Source organism: Zingiber officinale, chromosome 7B, assembly GCF_018446385.1.
Source record: "Zingiber officinale cultivar Zhangliang chromosome 7B, Zo_v1.1, whole genome shotgun sequence".
NCBI lineage: Eukaryota > Viridiplantae > Streptophyta > Magnoliopsida > Zingiberales > Zingiberaceae > Zingiber > Zingiber officinale.
This window is the reverse complement of record NC_055999.1, coordinates 35,095,974-35,118,339: the sequence shown is the minus strand read 5'-3', so window position 1 is coordinate 35,118,339 and position 22,366 is coordinate 35,095,974. Positions and strand designations below refer to the sequence as shown.

At 35.8% G+C, this 22,366-nt stretch overlaps 1 protein-coding gene across 2 annotated transcripts; it reads left to right on the top strand.

The window, feature by feature from the left end:
• LOC122005661 (protein FAR1-RELATED SEQUENCE 5-like) lies at positions 1–21,408 on the top strand. Of its 2 annotated transcripts, XM_042560778.1 has the most exons (6): positions 8–147; positions 310–491; positions 739–841; positions 17,460–19,322; positions 19,418–19,477; positions 20,567–21,014. In XM_042560778.1, exons 2-6 carry the CDS (start codon positions 373–375, stop codon positions 20,648–20,650), a joined length of 2,229 nt encoding a protein of 742 aa, XP_042416712.1. In that variant the 5' UTR covers positions 8–147; positions 310–372; the 3' UTR covers positions 20,651–21,014. The 2 variants fall into 2 exon arrangements, with proteins under 2 accessions (XP_042416713.1, XP_042416712.1); XM_042560779.1 differs by lacking the exon at positions 20,567–21,014 and adding an exon at positions 21,124–21,408 and having other exon boundaries at positions 1–491.
• The last annotated feature ends 958 nt before the right edge of the window (positions 21,409–22,366 follow it).

The window sequence follows — 22,366 nt, the reverse complement described above, 5'->3', positions numbered from 1 at the left end:
TTTCGAAGGAAACGTGTCAAGCTCTGGGTGTTCTCATCACTGTGGTTTGCCGTTCCCATGCCCTACTCTTCGCAGCCGATCCCATTTCCCCACCCCGCCTCCGTTTCCACCGTCGTCTCCCTTCCTCCTCTTCGTGCTTCTTTCAGGGTTTACACCCTTGTTAACGGCTAAATTCCGATAGATCAAAGCATGCTTAGTTCTTGTTAGGACTGGATTAGGGCATCGGCAATTCATTTGCTTGAAGAAACCCTTTCGCCCCGAGAAATTTTAGGCTGAAATCCCTTTCTCTTATAATATTTTCTTCTGCAGATATGAGTCGCATATGAGAGGTGTATATTGTTCGTCGATGACGTGGAGCTGGAAGATCTAGTGATGTCCTACCACGGTGGGAGTAGCCTCGGCGACGGCCATCTGCAGATGCAATTCGAGCAGGAGCAGGACCTTGAGCTACACGATGATACCAACGGAGACAGGTCCGAGGGTCCTTCCAGGTGTGTAAAACCGGAGGTGCCAGACTTCCATGATATGTTCGTCGTTCTTTCTTGCAAGTCAATGTGATGCCACTAAGTAATTTTTTTTTTCTTTTTTGGCAAATGAAAGAAAGAAATAGTTTAAGCTCTAGAGTTTCAATCGATGCATGCGTGAGAGAAGAGTAAAAAGTCTTGGGCCGTGAATGTTTTATCTCTGTTCTGTACTTAATTTGAATGAATCTCTACATTTATACTTTAACTTGTTCAGATGCCTTCGATGCGGCATCAACGCGAATGCAACACCACATATGCGCCGTGGGCCTGATGGACCGAGGACCCTTTGTAATGCATGTGGCATTGCTTGGACAAAGGTACTGCTAAGCTTTTTCTTCCTTCCTTTTGGATGCTGCTGGTTTGTGCTCCTGCATGATTTCCTTACCTTGCACTTCAAACATGATTTCTATTTCTCTAAACCAGGCATGCTTTTCTTTGTCATTTTTGGAAGTCAGAAGTTAATAATTTGTTGATATATGTGCCTGTGAATGTGACTTGGACATTTGAATCTTTTTTACCTACACTTGCAACTTTTCCTTCTATCAACCATACATAAAACTGGACATTTATTGATAACCTGCTAGATAAATGAACCTAGGAACTAAGGAGACTATTGGGTAGGTTTCTTTAGCAACATGCAATAGCTTAGTGAGTTACAGTTGAGAGCGAGATTGCCAGAATTGAGATTCTGCAACATAAAAATGGTTAGGATTTGATAGGATCATATTGTCAAGAGTGTAGGGTTGTATCATAAGATTCTACAACACAAAAATTGTTTCTTTTGGAAATTTATTTGTCTATTAACTTTCCATATCTATTATTATTACAAGTATGTCAAACTTTTCATCATTCTAATATCATGAAGCATAGTTAAAATCATTCATATGTTAAATGAACAATTCAATCTAATCATAAACGCATTGTATTTTGTGTAGCAAATAGTAATACTTGAGATGGATTTCATTAACAGAAGTTAAAGGTATCTCATATAATAAAAGAATATTATGGTATGCTAATGGCTTTACTTTTCACAACATGATGCTGTAAAATGTGAATATATTTTTTCAAATCAAGATTCTAAGGATTGAAATCCTATTTACCAATGGTGATATAAGTTAGGTTCAAATTGTACGTATGTAAGACATCAGCCCTTTCTTATCCTATTTTGGATTTAGGTCACAGGCTACTTGGCGCCATGAGATCAAAAGATCTGTGTGAATTACAGTCTCGTAATGTGGTTGACACCATTAACATGGTATATTTACTGCCCAAAGATAAGTCAGCATTCAAAATGCTACTAGAATGTTCTTAAGAGGTCTTTAAAACAATAGTTCCAATATACTAGGGAAACTAGCCAAAAGTTGCAATTCAAACATTAGAGATGGGAAATGACAATGTGAATGGCATGAGTAAATAAATCCAATATGACTTTTCAACTTTGCTTAATCAGTAGATTTGCAAATTGCATATCGACATATAAGGCTGAACAAATCATAACTGGAACTATGCACAGTAGACTGGATGCATGTTAAACGTAGATGCAGTGGGAATTTTCTTGAATAGACAGATTGGAACCTCTAAATTGTTGAAACAAAGCAAATAGTTAAACAACATTTTGAGGAAACTGACAATATGTGATAGTGCTTCAATGTCTTGAAGCAACTTGTATGATCAATTGATCTGAGAGAAAGAAAATGTACGATCAAATGCGCTAGAGGGGAGAGGGAATAGCGCTCGTGACTTTCACGTTTACTCAAAAATCGATCGCGTAAAATGCAGCGGAATAAAGATATAAAAGAAAACAAGCAATGCTAACAACGCCAAGTTTTATTTGGTTCGGACGACTCCTACTCCAAAGCCTACATATTAGAGTGCTTTCGTTAGGCAATTACTAATCAATCAAAAATTACAAGTACAAACACAGAAAGAATATAATTTATGTGCTATAAACAAAAGTTATACCGACGACTTAAGGATTCAGAGAGTCGCGCTTTCAATTATCGGAGTCGCGTCGCGGAGTCGTAGGGTCATCTTTGAAGCGGCGCGCAAGAGAGAGATTGCAAAAATGAGTTGTTTTCAAAGAGCTGCTCGAACATCTCTTACCATCCAAGGCGCCTTCAGTAGCAGATGTTATTCCCTTATCCTTGGACTCGATAACCTCTGTAGTCTGCGAAATTTATCCTTTCAAAAGTGCCTTTAAGGCACTTGAAGGCGCCTCCACGCCAACCTCTAAGGCGCCTTCTAGGCGCCTTCGCGCTCATCCACGCTGTGCTTCCGCCAAGGCAGCCGAGGCACCTCCAACAGCACAGGAGGTGCCTTAGGCACTATTCACCCGAGGTCAACTTGTGTGTTTCAGCTCTTGCAAAACACGTTAGTCCAAATATACAAAGATACCTTGCAAAACGGAGTTAGTACAACAAATAATATGGTAATAAAATATTTGACAGTCTTCGGTTGCCCTGTTCTGACTTTTGGATTTTTCAGAAACCCTAGGTCGAACTGACGCCTACTATTCCCTCAGCGGTGAATGCATCTTCACCTACTCTTCTTAAGAGAGTTTATTTTTTTGCCAAATCGGTCCTCCAGACCATTTGGATTTTTGCTCAGCATGCAAGACCTCGAGACTTTCACTTAGTGTCCTCGACCCTAGGATTTCCCGTCTGGTTGACCCCAAGATTTTCACCTAGTATCCTCGACCCTAGGATTTCGCCCGATGTTCTCGACCTACCAAGTCTTTGCCCAATCCCATGGATCAGGACTTCGTTGCCTAATTACAGCTAGGACTTTCCACCTTTTGCCTAGTCTCAACTAGGACTTTCACTGCCTAAGATCACTTAGGACTTTCTGCACACTTTGTTCAACTCGTTAGAATAATAATAACACTTAACTTAGAATTCTTTGCCATTATCAAAACTCAGATTCGATAATCTGGTGCTCCTTGCACCAACAATCTCCCCCTTTTTTATTATGACAACACAATTCAAAGTTAATTTAAGCACATGGATAATACGTAAGAACAAGTAAGTATTTTCATAAGTAAGAATTAAAAAAACTTTTTCAAAAGATAAGTTTTCAAGTGTTTAACAGAACTAAGAAATTCTTTAAGTTAAGAGTTAAAACTCCCCCTAAAATATAGCACTTCCTTAGTTTTTTTTTTTTTTTAAAAACTTAGCTTTAAAATTTAGCTAAATTCTTAGCTTTAAAAAGATTCCATTGAAAATGCTTAGCTAATCTGAGCTTTAGTTATTTAAAAAAAAATAATGCTTAGCCTTTTAAAAACTTTTGAAAAAAAATACTTAGCTAAAAAAACTTTTAGTTACTTAGTTTCTTTTTCGGAAAATAACTTAGCTTTTCTTTTTCCTTAAAAAAAATTTTAGCTAAGTGCTTAGTTTTAAAAAGAATTTCTTTGAACACAAAAACACTTAGCTTTTCTTTTTCCTTAAAAAAAAATTATTAAATGCTTAGCTTTAAAAATACTTAGTTATACTTTTGAAATGTCACTTTTGAAAAATATAACTTTGCTTTTTGAAAACCTTCTTTTTTGAAAAAAGAAAATACTTAAACGTTTAACTTTGCTTTTCAAAATTAATTAAATTTGCTTTTTTGAAAAATACGTAACTCCTTTTACTCCCTCTTTGACATATATCAAAAATAGTATTCCTTGTAAAGCTTTAAATAAATTAAGAATGTTTTTTCAAAAATTTGTTTAAACTCCCCCTTGATTAATGCCTTTAAAAAGTTTTTTAAGTAAGTGCGTTAAGTTCGAGGGGACAGTTAGCTTTAAAATGATTTTAATCCTAAAGTCCAAGCATTGAAGAAAAAAATTCAAAGTAAAGGTAATTTTTGTAAAAATATTAAAAATAATCATCTACTTTCCTTAGAAGAAATGTTTAACCTTTAGCTACTAGCTATTTACCATAAGGTAGCAACATTCCATTGGTTAGTCAAGTTAAGTAAGTGATCTAGTTAGTTTGACTAAAAAGAATGACTTAATCTGATTAATTTGAATTGATATTTATATTCTAGACTTATGTTGATGCACAGACATAAGCATTCTGAAGTCCAGGCAAAGTCCTAGGCATCTCACACCTTTCTAAGTATTTTCAATCACAAGCAAGGTAGTCCTAGTGTGCTTGTGAGATGCTGGCTTCTAACAACTATAGGATCATGCTTTCTAGGGATAAAACGTAGTCTAAATCCATAGTATAACTTGAAAACATTTATTTTGAAAGGATAGGGGTTAAAGTTAGGAACATATATTAATTTTAAAAATCAGAAATTTTGAAAATTGATTTTTAAAATAGAAATTTAAAACTTAAAGATAAATAAGCTATAAAAAAAAAAGGACAGCCCGGTGCACGAAGCTCCCGCCATGCGGGGTCCCGGGGAAGGATCCATTGTACGCAGCCTTACCCTGCTTTTTGCAAGAGTCTGTTTCCAGGATTCGAACCCGTGACCTTTTAGTCACATGGCAATAACTTTATCGTTGCACCAAGGCTCCCCTTCATAAATAAGCTATAAAGTAACCTATTATCCCTAATTGTTTTCTAAGTGTGCTGAACTCAAATTTAAATAAGAGCTTTGTAAAGATGTCTGCTAAGTTTAATTTGGACTCAACATAATCAAGTACAATATCACCCCTAGGTACATGATCCCTTATAAAGTGGTGCTTAACTTCTATATGTTTAGTCCTTGAATAATGTATTGGATTTTTGTTAAATTAATTGAACTTATGTTATCAATTGAAACTTTTGTATTTTTGTATTCTAGTTGATAGTCTTTCAAAGTGTGCATCATCCATAAGAGTTGTGATACATATTTCCCCATAGCTATATACTCTGCTTCAGTAGTGAATAAGACAATACAATGTTGTTTTCTACTGGACCAGCTTACTAGGCACTGATCTAAAAGTTGACGGCTTCCACTTGTATTTTTCTATCTAGTTTATACCCAGCATAGTCTGAGTCAGATTACCCAACTAAGTCAAATGTACTAGTCCTAGAGTACCAAAGACCTACACTTCGTGTCCCCTTCATGTATCTAAGTATTTTTTTTACATTTGTTAAGTGTGATTCTTTTGTACATGATTGATATCTAGCACATATACCAACTGCAAATAAAATATCAGGTCGATTTGTAGTTAAGTATAGTAGACTTCCTATTGCACTTCTATAATATTTTAAGTCTACTAGTTTGCCTTTTAAATCAAAGTCGATTTTTACATTGGTTGTCATTGGGTATTAATGTTTTTGGAACTCTCCATTCCAAAATTTTTAATTAACTCTTTAGTGTATTTTGTTTGGTAGACATAAATGTCATCTTAGTTTATTTTATTTGTAAACCTAAGAAAAAATTAAGTTCTTCAACCAAGCTCATTTCAAATTCATTTTCTATTTTTTAATGAATTCTTTTAAAAATTTAGTATTGGTTGAACGAAAAATTATGTCGTTTACATCAAGGTTTAAAATTTCGACCCATGCCGAGGTTTCGGTCTGGACCGGAACGATACAGTTTTGGTACCGTATCGTGCTGTGCCGATATAGTTTCGGTATTTTTTAAATATAAAATATATTAATTAAAAACTAAAATATTTAACATAAATATTTAAAAAATAAACAAGATAAAAAATAATCTTTTAGAAAAGGAAAAGATATGAAAATAGATAAATAAATAAAAAAAATTATTATAATTTTTAAATTAAAATAAATGAAATATAAAATTAATTAAATAATTTATTAGGGTTTAATAAAGTCTCTTTAGATTATCTTTATCATAGCTAGGAGTTGATTAAAATAATTAACCTAAGTTTAATTAAAAAAAATCTGAAATCTGACACCACTCGCGAACCCACACGACTTCGGCGCTGTCGCGGGGTTGTGCGACCAGCCATGGCCGCGGGGATTGTGTAACTCCTTCGGCGCGACCACATTGGCCATGCGACCCCTCTACATTGACCGCAGGGTTGCACAATGCCTTCGCGGCGACAACGGAAGAGTTATGCGACCCCTCCGTTACTATTGCAGGGTTGAGCGACCCCTCCGTTATGACCACGGGGTCGTGTAACACGTCGCATCTGTTGTGGATTTGATGCCGAGATCGTGCCGGTGTCGGTCGCCGAGCGGAACGAGACGTTTCGCCCATTTCGACCGTTTCGGCACGGCACTTAAAACCATGGTTTACATAGATTTGAGCTATAAAGATATCTTTTTCTTGGTTTTAACAAATAGAGTTTAGTCTATTTGACCTTGATTAGACCCTTTTGATATTAGGTATGTTGATAGTCGTTCATACCAAATCCTAGGTGCTTGTTTTAATCCATATAAAACCTATTTTAACCTAAGGACATGATTTGAGTAGTCTAAGTTCTCAAATCCTAGGGGTTGATTTACATACACTTCTTTGATGAATTCATTTAGAAAGGCGGACTTTATCCATTTGAAAGAACTTGAATCCTTTTTGTGTTGTATAAGCTAGCAGCATCCTATTAGATTCAAGTCTGGCTACAAGTGCATAGGTTTCATTATGATCTAAGCCTTCTACTTGGCTGAACCCCTTAAGTGTAATTTTAAAATTTTCGATATTTTTAATTACGCATTCATAGTTTGAGAAAGTTACTAAGTAGCGAGAGTTACATAGTTGACTTATGCTAAGTAAGTTAAACTTAAATTCATCAACTAATAAAATTTTTTGAATAATGAAATCGGATCTCAATTCAATATTATCTGTTCCGATTACCTTAAGTTTTCGTCATTGTCAAACGCAACTGATCCTAGGTTCTTGAGTTTTAATTTGGTAAACTTCAATCTGTTTTCAGTCATATGTCTGGAGCATCCACTATCCAACATCATTGGTCCAAATTATTATGTTCCTACACATAAAGTATTTGATTTGGATCCAATTTAAATGGATTACAAGATAGATTGATTGAATTCAATTCCTTGTTTTTCATCTCACCCAATCTAGATTCCTATGGGTGTTTGTGAGATGGTTGTCAATGTTATTTTGGTTTAAGTTTGATTTTGATTAAGGTTTTAATTTGGGTTTAATTAGGTTTATTTAATTTAGTTTGAGTTGATTAAGTTTAATTTAGGTTTAATTAGGTTAACTTTAATTTAGTTTGAGTTAGGTTGACTAAATTTAATTTAGGTTTAATTAGGTTAGCTTTAATTTAGTTTGAGTTAGGTTGACTAAGTTTAATTTAGGTTTAATTGGGTTTAATTAAGTTAATTTTAATTTAGTTTGATTAATTTTAATTTAGGTTTAATTGTTGTTTGATTGAGGTTTAATTTAAGGTTTATTTAGGTTTAATTAGATTAGTTTAGATTTGATTAAGTTAATTTTGGTTTAATTAGATTAAGTGAGTTTGGTTTAGGTTTAATTAGATTAAATTAGATTTAGGTTTGATTAAATTAATTTTGGTTTGATTAGATTAATTTTGTTTGGTTGGGTTAAGCTAATTTTCAATTTTAATTTAAACTCATCTCACCCTTTTCTAGATTTTCAATTAGAGAACGTTAAGAGTTTTGTGAGATGGTTAATTTTATCTTCAATTTAAATTGAAGTTTATGGATTGATTTACATTTGAATTAGATTAAGGTTTGATAGTTAATTAATTAAATATTCATTTCGATAATCAACTTCTAGATTGTGGCGAGGTACAAGACCTTCTTGAGTATTGGAGTAACAACCACTTCTAGACAAATTCTTTTAAAGAATTTGAATATTTAACTTTCTTTCTAAGAATCCTTGGTCTAACTAATCAAGTGTCGATTAAGCCTAAGTCTTAATCTATCCTAATCTAAGCATAAATAAGAAAAGCGGTAAATCAAACATCAAACAAGTTTATCTAATAATGAAGATGATCTTTCTATTGGTTCCTCTTAGATCATGGCCTTGATAAGGTCTATCAAAGTTGTGGATTTGATCCATGGGATCCAATATTGATCAAGTTCAACTTAATTAATCAAGTTAGATTTGGGGACCCATGCTTGGACTACTCTTCTATTGGTTCGATTTACTAAAGATAGGTAAGATTTAAACTGTTGTTCAGCCTTATATCTGAGTCCCGATCGATTGTGTACGATCTTTTGTTTTCCAAGAATCAGATTAAGGTTTTTGGAACCCAAGGTGAACCATTCCAATGTTTCCTTTAGTTCCTTGACTTGACTTTTTGGAATTTTCTTCCTTAAGTTATTAGACTTGAGTTGAAGTTCTAGCTTGAACAGGCTTGGTCAAGAGACTTAGGTTAGTCACTTCCTTAAGGGTTGTTACCTCCTTTTAGAGTGACTTGACCCGGATGTTGGATTTGGCCAGTTTATGCATCAGGTAATTTATTAAGTTATGCAACTTATCTACTTGAGAGGAACTTACAGTGTTGTTGGTCTTTCGGAAACAGATACGAATCCATGGTTTCGCTCGGACTTGGCTTCCGATTTGTTCTCAGACTTAGTTTCAACGAGTTGTTCTCGGGCTGGAAGTACGAGGAGGCTTGTTTGCTCGTAATCTTCGTCGGAGTCTTCTGATGAAGACTCGTTGCACGTTGCTTGTAGTGTCTTCTTCTTCCATTGCTTCTTTGTTTCCTTCTGATTTGGATAGTTTGCCTTGATATGTCCTTTCTTGTTGCAACCGTAGGAGGTGACTTCAGACTCGGCCTTCGTGTTCGAATTCGGACTTAACTGTTTTGCCTTTGATTGAATCACCTTCTTGATCTCTCGTTTTGTGAAGTCCTTCTTCTTGTACAGTTTTTGTACTAGGTTCACGAGCTCGATGATGATTTCATCGTCGCCTTCGGACTCGGGTTCGGTCTGGTGCTTGGTTTTTGGTTCCCTCATTGTGCTTGTATTTGCGACCAAAGCAATACCTTCTTGACTGGCATTGCATTAGTCGAAAAATAGCTCATCTAATCTAATTAATGAAAAATCCTTAGAGACTTTATAAGGATCTACCATGCATGTCCACAAAGTGTTCCTTGGAAAGGTATTTAGCGCGTACTTAATGATGTCGTGGTTCTCCACCTTTTTGTCCGATTGCGTGGAGGCCGTTGAGAAGATCTTGGATGCAAGCATGGAGCTGGTTTGCTAACTCTCTTTCTTGCATTTTTATGTTATATAATTTATTTAAAAGTAAATCGCGTCTACTTACTTTTTTGTCGAAAGTTTCCTCATGCAGTTCAATTACTTTTCTCATAAATCCTTTGCACTTGAAAAGTGGATCGACTTGGTTCAGTTCTTTGGTCAGGCCGTACTATAGGGTCCGAGTAACTTTAGTGTCGGCCTCGATCTTCTTCATTTGGTGCGGTCCCAGTTGTCGCATGTCACCGATTTTCTAGTTACGTCAAGTGATAGTGTGAATCCCGTTTGGATGATTATCCACATTTCAACTTGCGTTTTCAAGTGGTACTCCATCCGATTTTTCCAATAACTAAAGTCTTCATCGAAGAAGGTGGACGAGTGGTGTTGTAGCCTTCTTGGTGGGCCATTAGAAGAAATTCTCGCACACAAAAGAAAATGACGAATGTCCAAGACGGGGTCTTGGATTAGTAGTGCATGATAAAAGAGTAAAAAAACTAAAGAACTCGAGTGGTGGTGCACCGACTTCGAAAAATGAAAAAACTCGATCGAGAGAAATTAATTGAAAGGGGTGATAGTACCGATTCTGATCGACTCCAAAAAATTTAATAACACCACGAAAAAGTGCTTGAACGGTGGTTTCACCGATTCAGAGCGGCCCCGATCTAATACTAATTATAGGATCAAAAGCGCTAGGGGAGGGTGAATAGTGCTCATGGCTTTCACGTTCATTCAAAAATCGATCGCGTAAAACGCAGCAGAATAAAGATAGAAAAGAAAACAAGCAATACTAACAACGCCAAGTTTTACTTGGTTCAGACCTTGTGATGACTCCTACTTCAAGGTCCGCACGTGAGAGTGCTTTCGTTGGGCAATTACTAATCAATCAGAAATTACAAGTACAAAGACGAGTATAGGAAGAATATAATTTAAGTGCTATAAATAAAAGTTATACTGACGACTTAAGGATTCAGAGAGTTGCGCTTTTGGTCGTCGAAATTGCGTCACAGAGTCGTACGGTCGCCTTTGAAGCAGTGCGCAAGAGAGAGATTGCGTAAATGAGTTGTTTTCAAAAGCTACTCGAAACAACTCTTTTATAGACTGTTGAAGGCGCCTCCAGTAGCATATGTTATCCCCTCATTCTCGGAACCTCTATAGTCTGCGAAATTTATCCTTTCGAAGGCGCCTTTAAGGCACTCGAAGGTGCCGCTGTGCCAACCTCCAGGGCGCCTTCCAGGCTCTCCAAGGCGCCTGCGCGCCCATCCACGCGGTGCTTCGGCCAAGGTAGCCGAGGTGCCTCCAACAGCATAGGAGGCACCTTGAGCACTGTCCACCCGAGATCAACTTATGTGTTTCAGCTCTTGCAAAACACATTAGTTTAAATACATAAAGATACCTTACAAAACAGAGTTAGTACAACAAATAATATGGTAATAAAATATTTGACAGCCTCCGGACTGTCCGGTTCTGACTTTTGGATTTTCCGGAGATCCTAGGTCCAACTGATGCTTACCGTTCCTTCAACGGGGAACGCACCCTCACTTACTCCTCAAGAAAATTTACCTTTTGCTAAACAGGTCCTCTGGACTGTCGGGACTTTTGCTCAGCATCCGAGACCTCGGACTTTCACCTAGTATCCTCGACCCTAGGATTTCCCGCCTAGTGTCCGCGACCCCAGGACTTTTACCTAGTGTCATCGATCCTAGGATTTCGCTTGACGTCCTCGACTTGTCAAGTCTTTGCCCAATCCCACGGACCAGGACTTCGTTGCCTAACCACAGCTAGGACTTTCCACCTTTTGCCTAGCCTCAACTAGGACTTTTACTTTATCTAAGATCATTTAGGATTTTCTTGCACAGTTAGTTTAACTCGTTTGAACAACAATAATACTTAACTTAGAACCCTTTGCCATTATCAAAACTCATGCGCCAACAGAAAACTAGTATATGATATTGAAGACTGAAACACCATAAACTTAAGATTAGATGCTGACTACTTGAACTGTTCATCAAGCCACTGCCAGAATTAAGAATCCAAATCCAGTATTCAAGAAATTTGAAAAGCAAACTATAATGTATTATAAAGTACAAATTCTATCTTAGATAAAACAAAGCCAAAACTTAAGAAGATAAATATGCAAAATTGTGAATGAAAAATGATTAAAGTTCTAGATTTCTATATTTACCGCCAATGTGAATATCTCTAAACCTCGTCCTCCTTTTGTTAAGATTCATGCGTGCTTCAAAGAATTGAAGGTTCTGATATATTAGGATGAGGAGTTTATATGAATTCCTGTGCCTGGGAATTCACCATGTTATTTGACTGATTATCTGGTTTATTTAGGTTACAAGGGTTGATCGATCTTGTTTATGAGGGCATGAAGCTTGGTAATGGAATCATTGGCTAAAGAAAGAATTGAAATGCATGAGAAAAATGTTCTTTAACATTTTTACATCTCAAAGCTGTAATACACTCTAAACTGAACTGAGTTCTAATTCAGCATAAAAGGAAGAAAAACTTTAAAATAATTTATAGCTATTTTTTAATAAGGAATATAACATTTTTTTAATCAAGAATTTATAACACTTTTTTTGATAGAAAAGCCATGCAATTCTAGATTTGTTATTTGTGCTGGTAATGAAGTATTTAAAGCAAGCTTTGAGTAGATTCGACTTGGATAAATATTGGAATAAGAAAAAAAGGTGCATAGTCATGCTTATAGATATCGGGAGGAAATAGAGATCAAACATGGTTTCGTAATTAAGGGGATTCACATTCAAGAGATTAGATTAATTAAGAACTACTTTTAATTGTTTTTAGACTTTTGAGGCTGGAATGCTTTTCTACAGAAGGTTTGGATTTTGAATGGAGCGGCATTAATTGATACAATCTTCAACACTCTTACCTTATATCAAGCACTCTCATAACTAATGTGTACAAACCGCAATTGCACCATTGTCGTCAAATAATAAAATATATCGATCTGTAAAATCGAGTACTGATTGAATTAGAAAAATAAGTTATCTAGAGAATCGCAAGTTGTGAGAGTTTGAGAGAGAGAACGTGTCGAGCACTAGCAAGAAGTTGAGGAAGAAATCTGGATTTGGGGGAATGATCCTAGGATTCTGGTTTCGACACGATGATTGTTGACACCTTAAGTTCTATTTATTTTTCTATCTCTATGTTTGTTCACATGCAGGTGGTCTATCCCTAGATACCAATATAGACTTTTGGAATTATACCGACGTGCCTATCCAAACTCGACGCCTACTTGCAAGGCGAGCTTACTAGACCGACCACTTTTTTAGGGAAACTCTTGTCACGATGCCTAGTCCCCTAGGTGTCATCCCCTATTTCGTGATGCCGAGTGGAGGCAAGCCTGTTAAGATTTGTAATAGCTAATGGTGCCCTTGTATGGTTTCGACCTACTTTCATGACTTATCCCAGTTCTTTGTGGGTTGGAGAATTGGGTTCACCTTTCGATCCTTCCTCGCCCTCCGTGAGATACGAAAGTGCACGGTTACTGTCACAAACATGTATGCACAATAAAGCCGGATCATAAAACAAACATATAATGCAATAAGGAAAAGATAAATAGATTCATAAAAGCATGTCAACAATTACATCGGCCTACTCCCTTGTCCTATAATCTGGAGAACTACTCTATGGAGATAAAGTTACAATCGATAGACATGGAATTAAGCATCTACAACTCAAAACCGGAAGAAGAGAGATGAGGAAGCTTAGTCAATTGATGTTGGTGTCTTCGAATGAATCCTCCAAGCTCTAAAGTGAACAGATGGCTTCGAGGACTGCTTAGAACCACGGCTCTAGCATTCCCTGTGGTAGGGAAAACCCTCCTCCCTGAATTTGGTGGCTTTTGGGGCTTTTTATAGCCCTTCCAACCTTCAAAAATGGTTGAAAATAACCTAAGCTTCGGGGCAAAATCATCGCACCACGGTCGGGCCTGGGAGGCATGGCCTAGCCGTGTCACACCAATTGGTTGGATCAAGGCGCTAGACACAGTTGTGCCACTGGGCATGGCTTGGCTGTGTTTGACTCTGGGTTGGAACACACGACCATGCCATGGGGCATGTCGAGAGCAGCGAAGCAGAGAGGCACAATCGTGTTGGGGGGCACGATCGGGCCGTGTTGCTTGGGGTGGAGAAAAGCACGACCGTGCCTGGGGCACAACTAGTCTGTAGATTCTTGGTTGTGGCTGGACGGGGGGCACAACCAGCCCATGTCAAGTGTTGGAAACTCCACCTTCACTTCAGTTAACTTCGTCCGGAGGAACATTCCCTTGTCATGGGACACGACCACAGCGTGTTCCTTGTTGGGGTTTCTTGTTCCAAGGCTTTATGACTCCGTCGTGTTCCTTGTTGGGGTTTCTTGTTCCAAGGCTTTATGACTCCATTTTTGCTCTAATTATATGTTCTATCAATAAAAACATGCAAAGAGCAAATCTCCAAATTAAAATAATAAAAATGATGCAAAAGAGATATCGAATATGCTCATGAAATGACACCGAATGTATGCAAAACAATACTAAAAATCACGAATGAAACACATACATCAATAACCTATGAATTATGAATAAAGAAATTTATCATCAGTGAGGGTTACTAAACAAGTTAATAACTTAGTGAGTTTGCAAATAAAAATTATGTATGGGTAACCTAACAAATGCCCTGAACAAAATAAGAGTTACCCATCTACTAGAGCAATACTCATAGAATTGGATGCACAGTAGGTTTGCCTGAGAATGATTGTGTTATGTTTGTTTGGTTGGTGACAAACACACAAAGGCTTACAATGTCATTGATACTCATTGCTTGGAGGATTCACTAAAGGGCAATGTAATGAGCTCGTAGATCCAGCTACACAAAGGAGTGGTTCATGCATGTAGTACGGTCATAGAATAGAGGGGCTGGCGGATGGAGTTCACGCATGTTCATCCAAGGTGATATGTGGAAGGTGCCCTTAGGATCACTTTGTTTTTGTTACCATGTAATAGGGAAATTGTTAGGGTCCTATTCTCCCTAATTAGTCATCTCTACCTTGATATAGATTATTTTATCATTTTACTTCCACACCCTTAATGTTGGTATATTTACAATTAAGTCTAATTCTCTTTAACAGTTAGGTTCTCAACAAAATCTAATTTGAATCTAAATTATAAGAATAGTGTTAGAACTATTAGTTCTATAAAACAAAAGTCAAACTATGAACATTGAGGATGATATTTCCATGATCAAATAGCAGATTGACTAGTTGGTTCAATTTGTTAAATTGGGAACTGATGACTAGTTAGTTGGTCCAATTTGCATCAAAATTGGATTCTTACAAACTCCAATCAAAATGGAAAAAAAATGCTATAAAATTGTGTACGAATTGGCTTCTCAATGTGTATTCTCTATTTGTATTGGTTGATTTTTCCTCCAAATACGGTGCACAACCACAGGATGCTAAGCTTCTGGTCGTCTGCCGCAAAAGTTTTTCGATTTATCCTAACAGTTGGTGGCAACTTCCGTGAGACCGGATCAGTCGCCCCAGATTCGGTGTTATATGGTGTATCATTTTTTTCTATTTGTATTGGTTGGTTACTTTTTCAAATCTTGTGAGTTCCCTACTGTTAATTTTTTTTTTCTACTTTTTCTTTCAATTAACTATTATTAGGGCATTGTATTGAATTATTTATATTCTATTTTGTGTAGTTTATGCTATTGTATATATGTTTTCTATAGAATTTCGAACAGGTTGAATTATATGCAAACATTGTATATTTTAAAATATTTTTTCACTTCTTTGCTATTTTTTTTTTGACCCCTATAAATTATAATATATATTGAACTATCAAATTTATATTATCATATGGTTTTTTAGGTAGATCGGTTCTATTAGTTTAGACAGTTAAACCATCAACTTATTAGTTCTAGTGATTCAATTTTTGGTCCAACTTTCAAAATGTTATATAATCAAATGAACATATTGAAAAAGTTAACAAAGGTGATCTATTTATCATTTTATGCTTCACTCACAAACATAAATTAGTATTTTTTTTTTTCAAATTTGCTACCAAGATCTGCCAATATAAATTAGCTTTAGTTTTTGGAAACTTCCATGATTTGATAATTTGATTAGAATACCAAGTTAAATTTGTCAAATAACATATTTGGCATGTGGTGTCAATGCGTTGTGCTTGAGCCGGTCAAAGCCTGGGCCCTTAGGCCATCTTTTCCATGTCATATATGACTCACAAAAGGGGTGTACCTTGGCTAGCACAAACCTGAGCACTAGTGACCCATGCCCATGTTGGCCCAAACGTGCTCGAGGTGGCTTGGGCTCAACTTTGCTCCCAGTAATTTAATTTAAAACAATAACAACAATCAATATCAACCAAACCTTATCCACTAGGTAGAGTCTGCTAGGGGTGTCAATTGGGGTGGGTTTGGTGGGTTCGGGTCAGATTGAAGATCGGTTATTAAAAAAAAAATCTCAACTAGAACCCGAACTCAACCTCAAAACCCTAAGCCCAAACCCCAACCCAAATAACCCGAATAACCCCGCCAACCCGAAACCTTCCTTTTTTTTGTTATTTTCATATAATTTTCACTTTTATCTCAATATTTCATCATTGTTATACTACATTTTATTAGTTATGGGCAAAATAAAATTTGATTTAACCCTAAAAAATCCCTAAATCCTAAATTTAGGCCAATCCAAATCCAACCCAAAACTAAATCAGCCCAAAAAATCCTAACTCGAATCCGACCTGAACTCGAAAACCCCCAACTCGAACTTGATTCTTTTCGATTCAACTCGAGTTGGATTGGAGGGTCGAGTTCATTTTTGATGTCCCTAAGTTGGCTATATGGATCCTTCTACATTCTTAGTTCAATCTCTTATTATATTATCATTTATATTTAAATAAATTTTATCTTATTTTATTATTGTTAATTAAGTCCTTTTTTTGATCTTTTTCTTCCTCTTCCTAGTTTGATAGGAACATTTGTCGTGGTTTCACATCACCTAACTAGAACATTTATTGGTCATTTAAGTACATGTCTGTATCATCTTAAACGTGTATCCCGAAGTTTTTTCTCAATAGGTGCAATCCTGATTTTCTCTCTAATATTTTTATTTCTTATCTTGTCCATCCTTATATGCCCGCACATCTACTTTAATATTCTCATCTCTGCAACTTTTATCTTCTGTTCATGTGCTCATGTTATAGTCCAACATTCAGTTCTATATAACATAGTAAGTCTAATCGCCTTTTTGTAAAATTTTCTTTTAAGTCTTACGATCACAAAGATATTATAAATAAATGAAAATTTTTAAAAATTAGAAAAAAATAAAAAATAATTTTTTATAAATTTGGTTAATTAAAATGTCAATATTGAAATTGATATTTTAAAAAAAAAAGGAAAAAAGTTAATCAAAAATATTTGAAAATGCAAATTAATATTATTAAAATTGGTATTTTTTAAATACTATTTCAAATATTTAATATTTATAAATATCATTAATTTATACAAATAGGGCCTTGATTCATGGCCTGCGATGGGCTTGGTCCCTTGGGCTATGCAAGGTCATTACTAACCCGGGTAGACAGGACACAACTTGGTGTTCGGTCTGGCAATCAATAAAAATAACTGTATTGAACTAGTACCAGAATTTGCGGATCTGGTATTTTGCTTCTTTTAGTAGAAAGTTTCGATTGATGCAGCACCTTCATGAAGTTCATCTATGTTAGCATTTGGTTTTGGGGACTTGTGATAACTTTTCTATCAATTTACTTGTTTCTTTTAATCCTCTTGTTATTATTTTAGCTGATGGACCATTATAGAGTTTATACAAACAGGGCAAAATGAGGAGAATGATTAATTCAAATGGCCCTGTGGACGATGTTACAATAGCTAAGTTGGTACCTGAAATTGACATGGAATTTGAAAGTGAAGAAAAGGCATATGAATTTTACAATAAGTATGCAGGACAGATAGGTTTTAGTGTGAGAAAAAGTTCATCTGGTAAATCGTCTGAAAACATTACTAGGTCTAGAACCTTTGTTTGCTCTAGACAAGGTTTCCGTAAGGACAAAAAGGGAGCTAAGGAAGTCAAGAGACCCAGACCAGAGTGCCCTGCACGAATGACAATTAAAATAACTCCAAATAATAAATACCGAGTGACAGAATTTGTTGCAGACCACAATCACCAACCAGCACCTCCTTCAACAACCCACATGTTAAGGTCTCAACGAATAACCATTGAGCTACAGGCTGCTGAAGCAGATTTTTCTGATGATTCTGGAGCAACTCCAAAATCTACCAATGAGACTGCACCAAGGCCAATTGGTGGCCCTAGAAATGTCAAGTTTCTTCCTGCAGATTACAAAAATAATCTCCGATCAAAACGCATGAAGGCCATGCAGACGGGTGATGCTGGAGCTGTGTTGAAGTATCTTCAGAGCATGCAGCTTGATGATCCCTCCTTTTTTTATGCTATTCAAGTTGATGAGGATGATAAGTTAACTAACATTTTCTGGGCTGATGCAAAATCTAGAGCGGACTTCAACTACTTTGGTGATGTTGTGTGCTTGGACATGACTTACAAAATAAATGGGTATGGTAGGCCTTTCGTACTGTTCCTTGGAGTTAATCATCATAAACAAACAACTATCTTTGGTGCAGCATTGATGTATGATGAATCACTAGAATCTTTCAAATGGTTATTTGAGACTTTCAAAATTGGGATGCATGGAAAGCAACCAAAGACAATATTGACAGATCAATCTATCACAATTATTAATGCGGTAGCTATAGCGTGGCCTGGAACTAATTATCGCCAATGTGTATGGCATGTCTACCAGAATGCTTTTAAACATCTTAATCATGTATTCCAAGGTTCAAAAACTTTTTCAAAGGATTTTAGTAAGTGTATCTATGATTTCAAGGAAGAGGGAGAGTTTTTATTAGCATGGACTTCAATGCTAGAGAAACATGATCTCAGAAATAATGAATGGTTAGTCAAATTAATTGAGGATAAAGAAAAATGGGCCTTACCATATGGCCGAGACATATTCTGTGCTGACATAAAAAGCACACTACAGACTGAAAGCTTGAGTACTGTGCTAAAGAAGTGCTTGAGTCCTCAGCTAGATCTCTTATCATTTTTCAAACAGTATGAGAGAATGTTGGATGAACATCGATATGCAGAATTACAAGCTGATTTTCATGCAAGTCAAAGCTTTCCAAGAATACCTGCTTCGAAGTTGCTCAAACAAGCTGCTAATATGTATACACCTGCGGTATTTGAAATATTCAGGAAGGAGTTTGAGATGTTTATGGACAGTATGTTGTTTAGTTGTAGCGAGGGGGAGACAGTATCTGAGTACAGAGTTGCTGTTCCTGAGCAACCTAAAGAACACTATGTTAGCTTTGACCCCAGTGACTGTTCTGCATTCTGCAGTTGCAAAAGGTTTGAGTTTATGGGGATACAGTGTTGTCATGTACTGAAGGTTCTTGACTTCAGAAATATCAAGGAGTTGCCTCTTAAGTATTTTCTTAAAAGATGGAAAAAGGATGCAAAATCTGGGGATCAATGCAATCATGAATTGCCTGCAAATGATGGAGACCCCAAGTCACCTACAGTTTCATCTCCAAATGTTCCAGTGACATCATCCTATATGCAACAGCAGGCTTTCCTTGGCATGGGTCAATTTAATCAAGTAACTATCTTAAACTCTGGAGATTTATCTTGTGGAAGAGGCTGATAAAATTAAAACTCACTTTTTGTGACATTTTTTTTTTTGTTAAATTACAGGATCCCTCGGTTTCCAATTTCCATCAGCACTCATTCCATGCCAATTCTCAATTAAATCAGGTAACATCTATGGCCTAAAGTTTGTATTTGAATGTAATTCTTGTTGTATCTGTGAGATGTACCGTCCTGGCATATGATGATACTGATAAAGCAACAATTTAATATTTTTGCACGTGTCATGGTCATCAAACAATAGAATTCAATATGTGTGCAATATGAAACTGAATGCAAGTGGTACATAACTTGATATGAATGATATAAAATTTATAGAAGAAACACGAATATAATACAAAAGTAATCAACCAGTAATGTTATTGAAACAGTCATCTCTTGAGCATGTATGGTAAAAGCATAACAGAATATTGATGGTAAAATCCAAACATAATTATTGTTAAAACCAATCATAAGAGAGGGTTTTTATTCTAAACTGATTAAATATACAAATTTCATGTATGACTGAGAGCAAAACTTAGGGAGCGTTTGGTTTCTATTTTCAGTATTTGAAAACGTGCATTTTCCCTTTTAGACATTCTTATTTTATATCTCCTTTTCTAGAAAATGGATGTGAAAATTGCCAACTAAACAATGTTTTCCCTTTTCTCATAATATGAGAATGGAAAATTAGGAAGCCAAACGCTGCCTTAGTTTTGCATTTCCTAGTTTAACATATAAATCCCTTGCAAGTTACATCTTTATAACGACAAACTTTTCAAACATTTGTCTAGGCCACTATTGAAAAAAAATGAGGAGAATAGGCCATTAAGATACAAATTAAAAATAAATATAAGTTTATGGATAATAATTACAAATTGAATTTAGCTGAGATTGTTCTTCATTGATAACTGTATGCAGTTTCAATGCTCTGTTTTGGAGTTTGGTGATTCGTTGATGAGCCAACCAATTATGTCTACTGAAATGAATGAACAATAAATTCATGGAAAGTAAATAAGTCTGCTGTTGCAAATTTCATAATGTTATCATTTGGTTAGCAAGGTGTACTGTGCCACGAGTCATTTCCCATCACGGTGCTTGGTGCCAATGTTAGTGGGAAATATTTTTTATCATCACATCAATAATGATTAGGCAAATAAAATATAATATAAAACGTTGGGTGTTGTATCCTGATTCCTGAGCTTGTTTTTCATTTAGGGATATGCAGCTGCAAATATGCATGCACAACCATTTCTTGGGAGTTCCCATTTGAATAATCAGACAAGCAATCGAGACCATTGAGACATTCTATTCTGAAAGCTTAATCATCATCGAAATTTCTCATATGAAATTTTGTAATCCAGGAATCTAAAGGAACTGCCCTGCCACCCCTTGTACACATTGTGTAAGTCCCCTCCTAGAGATCTCAAATTTTTGGCATTGGCCAACTTAAGTTAGCTTCCAGAAGGAGATGTAAAAGCATCTCCCTTTGGAAACATGTAAACCTCCTAAATTATGGTAGATGTTCCTGTCATGGCGAAGGCTAACGTGTTATTTTGCCTGTGTTTCAGTTTATTGAATAGTTTGCCTAACCTCATAAACATGTATGTATCATAACTTGCATTTGTTTCGTTATTATCTAGTTCAAAGAGTTTAGTTTTTGTTATTGGATCTTGAAAAGGGCTAATGACTAGTGTTTATTGAATTTCAAAATACCCTTCCTTTCACCTATTCTTTGTGTTGTTGTGCTGATGTTATACCTCTTCCTCTTTTAGGTATTTAGCTACTTTTAGTTTCTGCACACATGCCGACTATGACTGCATCATCTACCTCGTCTATGCTTGAGCTTTGTTGTTCCTCCTGCAGTAACACACCATGCTTTACCGTGAGAATTGCCTAGTAGGCCACCTAGTACCACTTAGTTTATAATATATGCTTTATTGAAAAAACAACATTAACTCTATTTCTGGTCATAAAATCATCAATAAACTTGAACAGCATTAATCTTTTTTAATATGCTTATTTAGCAGCATGAACTTAGTTTATAAAAGTTTGTCAACACTAGAATAATTTATGTTTCCTGTTTTATAATTTTTTTAGTGCAAATCTAGTCTTCTAATTCAATATATTAAATATTTAGTTGTACGGCAAGATCTGCTCTTTCTCCGTTGTACTTGTTAAGATTAATTTAAAGTTTTTAGTTGTATGGCAAGATCCGCTCTTTCTCCGTTATACTTGTTAAGATTAATTTAAAGTTGTAACATGATTTTTTGCGCCGTAGATTCTGATAATAAAAAAAAAGTGACAACTGTATTCTTCTTCTCGATATTATCTTATTAACTGTAACATGAAATTTATATACGGCATAATATCAAGCTGATTTATTTTCCTCAGGCTAAAGAGTACCAAAGGCGCACACACTCTTACACTGTACTATGATTCTTTTAACAAACGTTTTTCAAAATTATTTCATGAAATATTTTCTACATGAGCTTGGATGTGCACTTATTGACAAAGATATAATACATTCAAAGTTTGAGTCAGGTCGAACATATACTATCTATGTACTTCCTATAGACAAAAGGTTTTACCCAAAAATAAATAAATAAAACTAGGTAGTTTAGAATCACACATCAATATATATTACATGTCAACAAATACGATTACATCGCTATAATCATATTACATTGTTCACGGTATTTGAGTCTTTCCCCCTTCAATCTGGCTCGAGCATTATCTCAATCTAAGCTTCTTGCCCTTGAGGTTTTTAAGATCCTCACTCATTCTCCTTTTGCCCTCAATGCCAAGAAGGTTTGTCTCGATCTAAGTCACATTCCCTCACGTTCAAGTTTGCTGCCTTTGAATAGTTTGAGCACTTCATTGATCTGAGTTACCTACCCTCAAATCGACCAAATTGTTTCTCAATTGTCACTTGTCTTAAATGCACCCAATTTTTATCAAAACCTCTAACTCAACTATAAGAACCATTTTTTTTAAAAAAAAAAAAATATAGTAATT

Coding starts and splice junctions, on each gene's coding strand:
- LOC122005661 (XM_042560778.1), top strand. CDS start 373: ATGTCCTACCACGGTGGGAGTAGCCTCGGCGACGGCCATCTGCAGATG. Junction 842..17,459: donor GTGGCATTGCTTGGACAAAG/GTACTGCTAAGC, acceptor TTATACAAACAG/GGCAAAATGAGGAGAATGAT. Junction 19,478..20,566: donor CCAATTCTCAATTAAATCAG/GTAACATCTATG, acceptor TTTTTCATTTAG/GGATATGCAGCTGCAAATAT.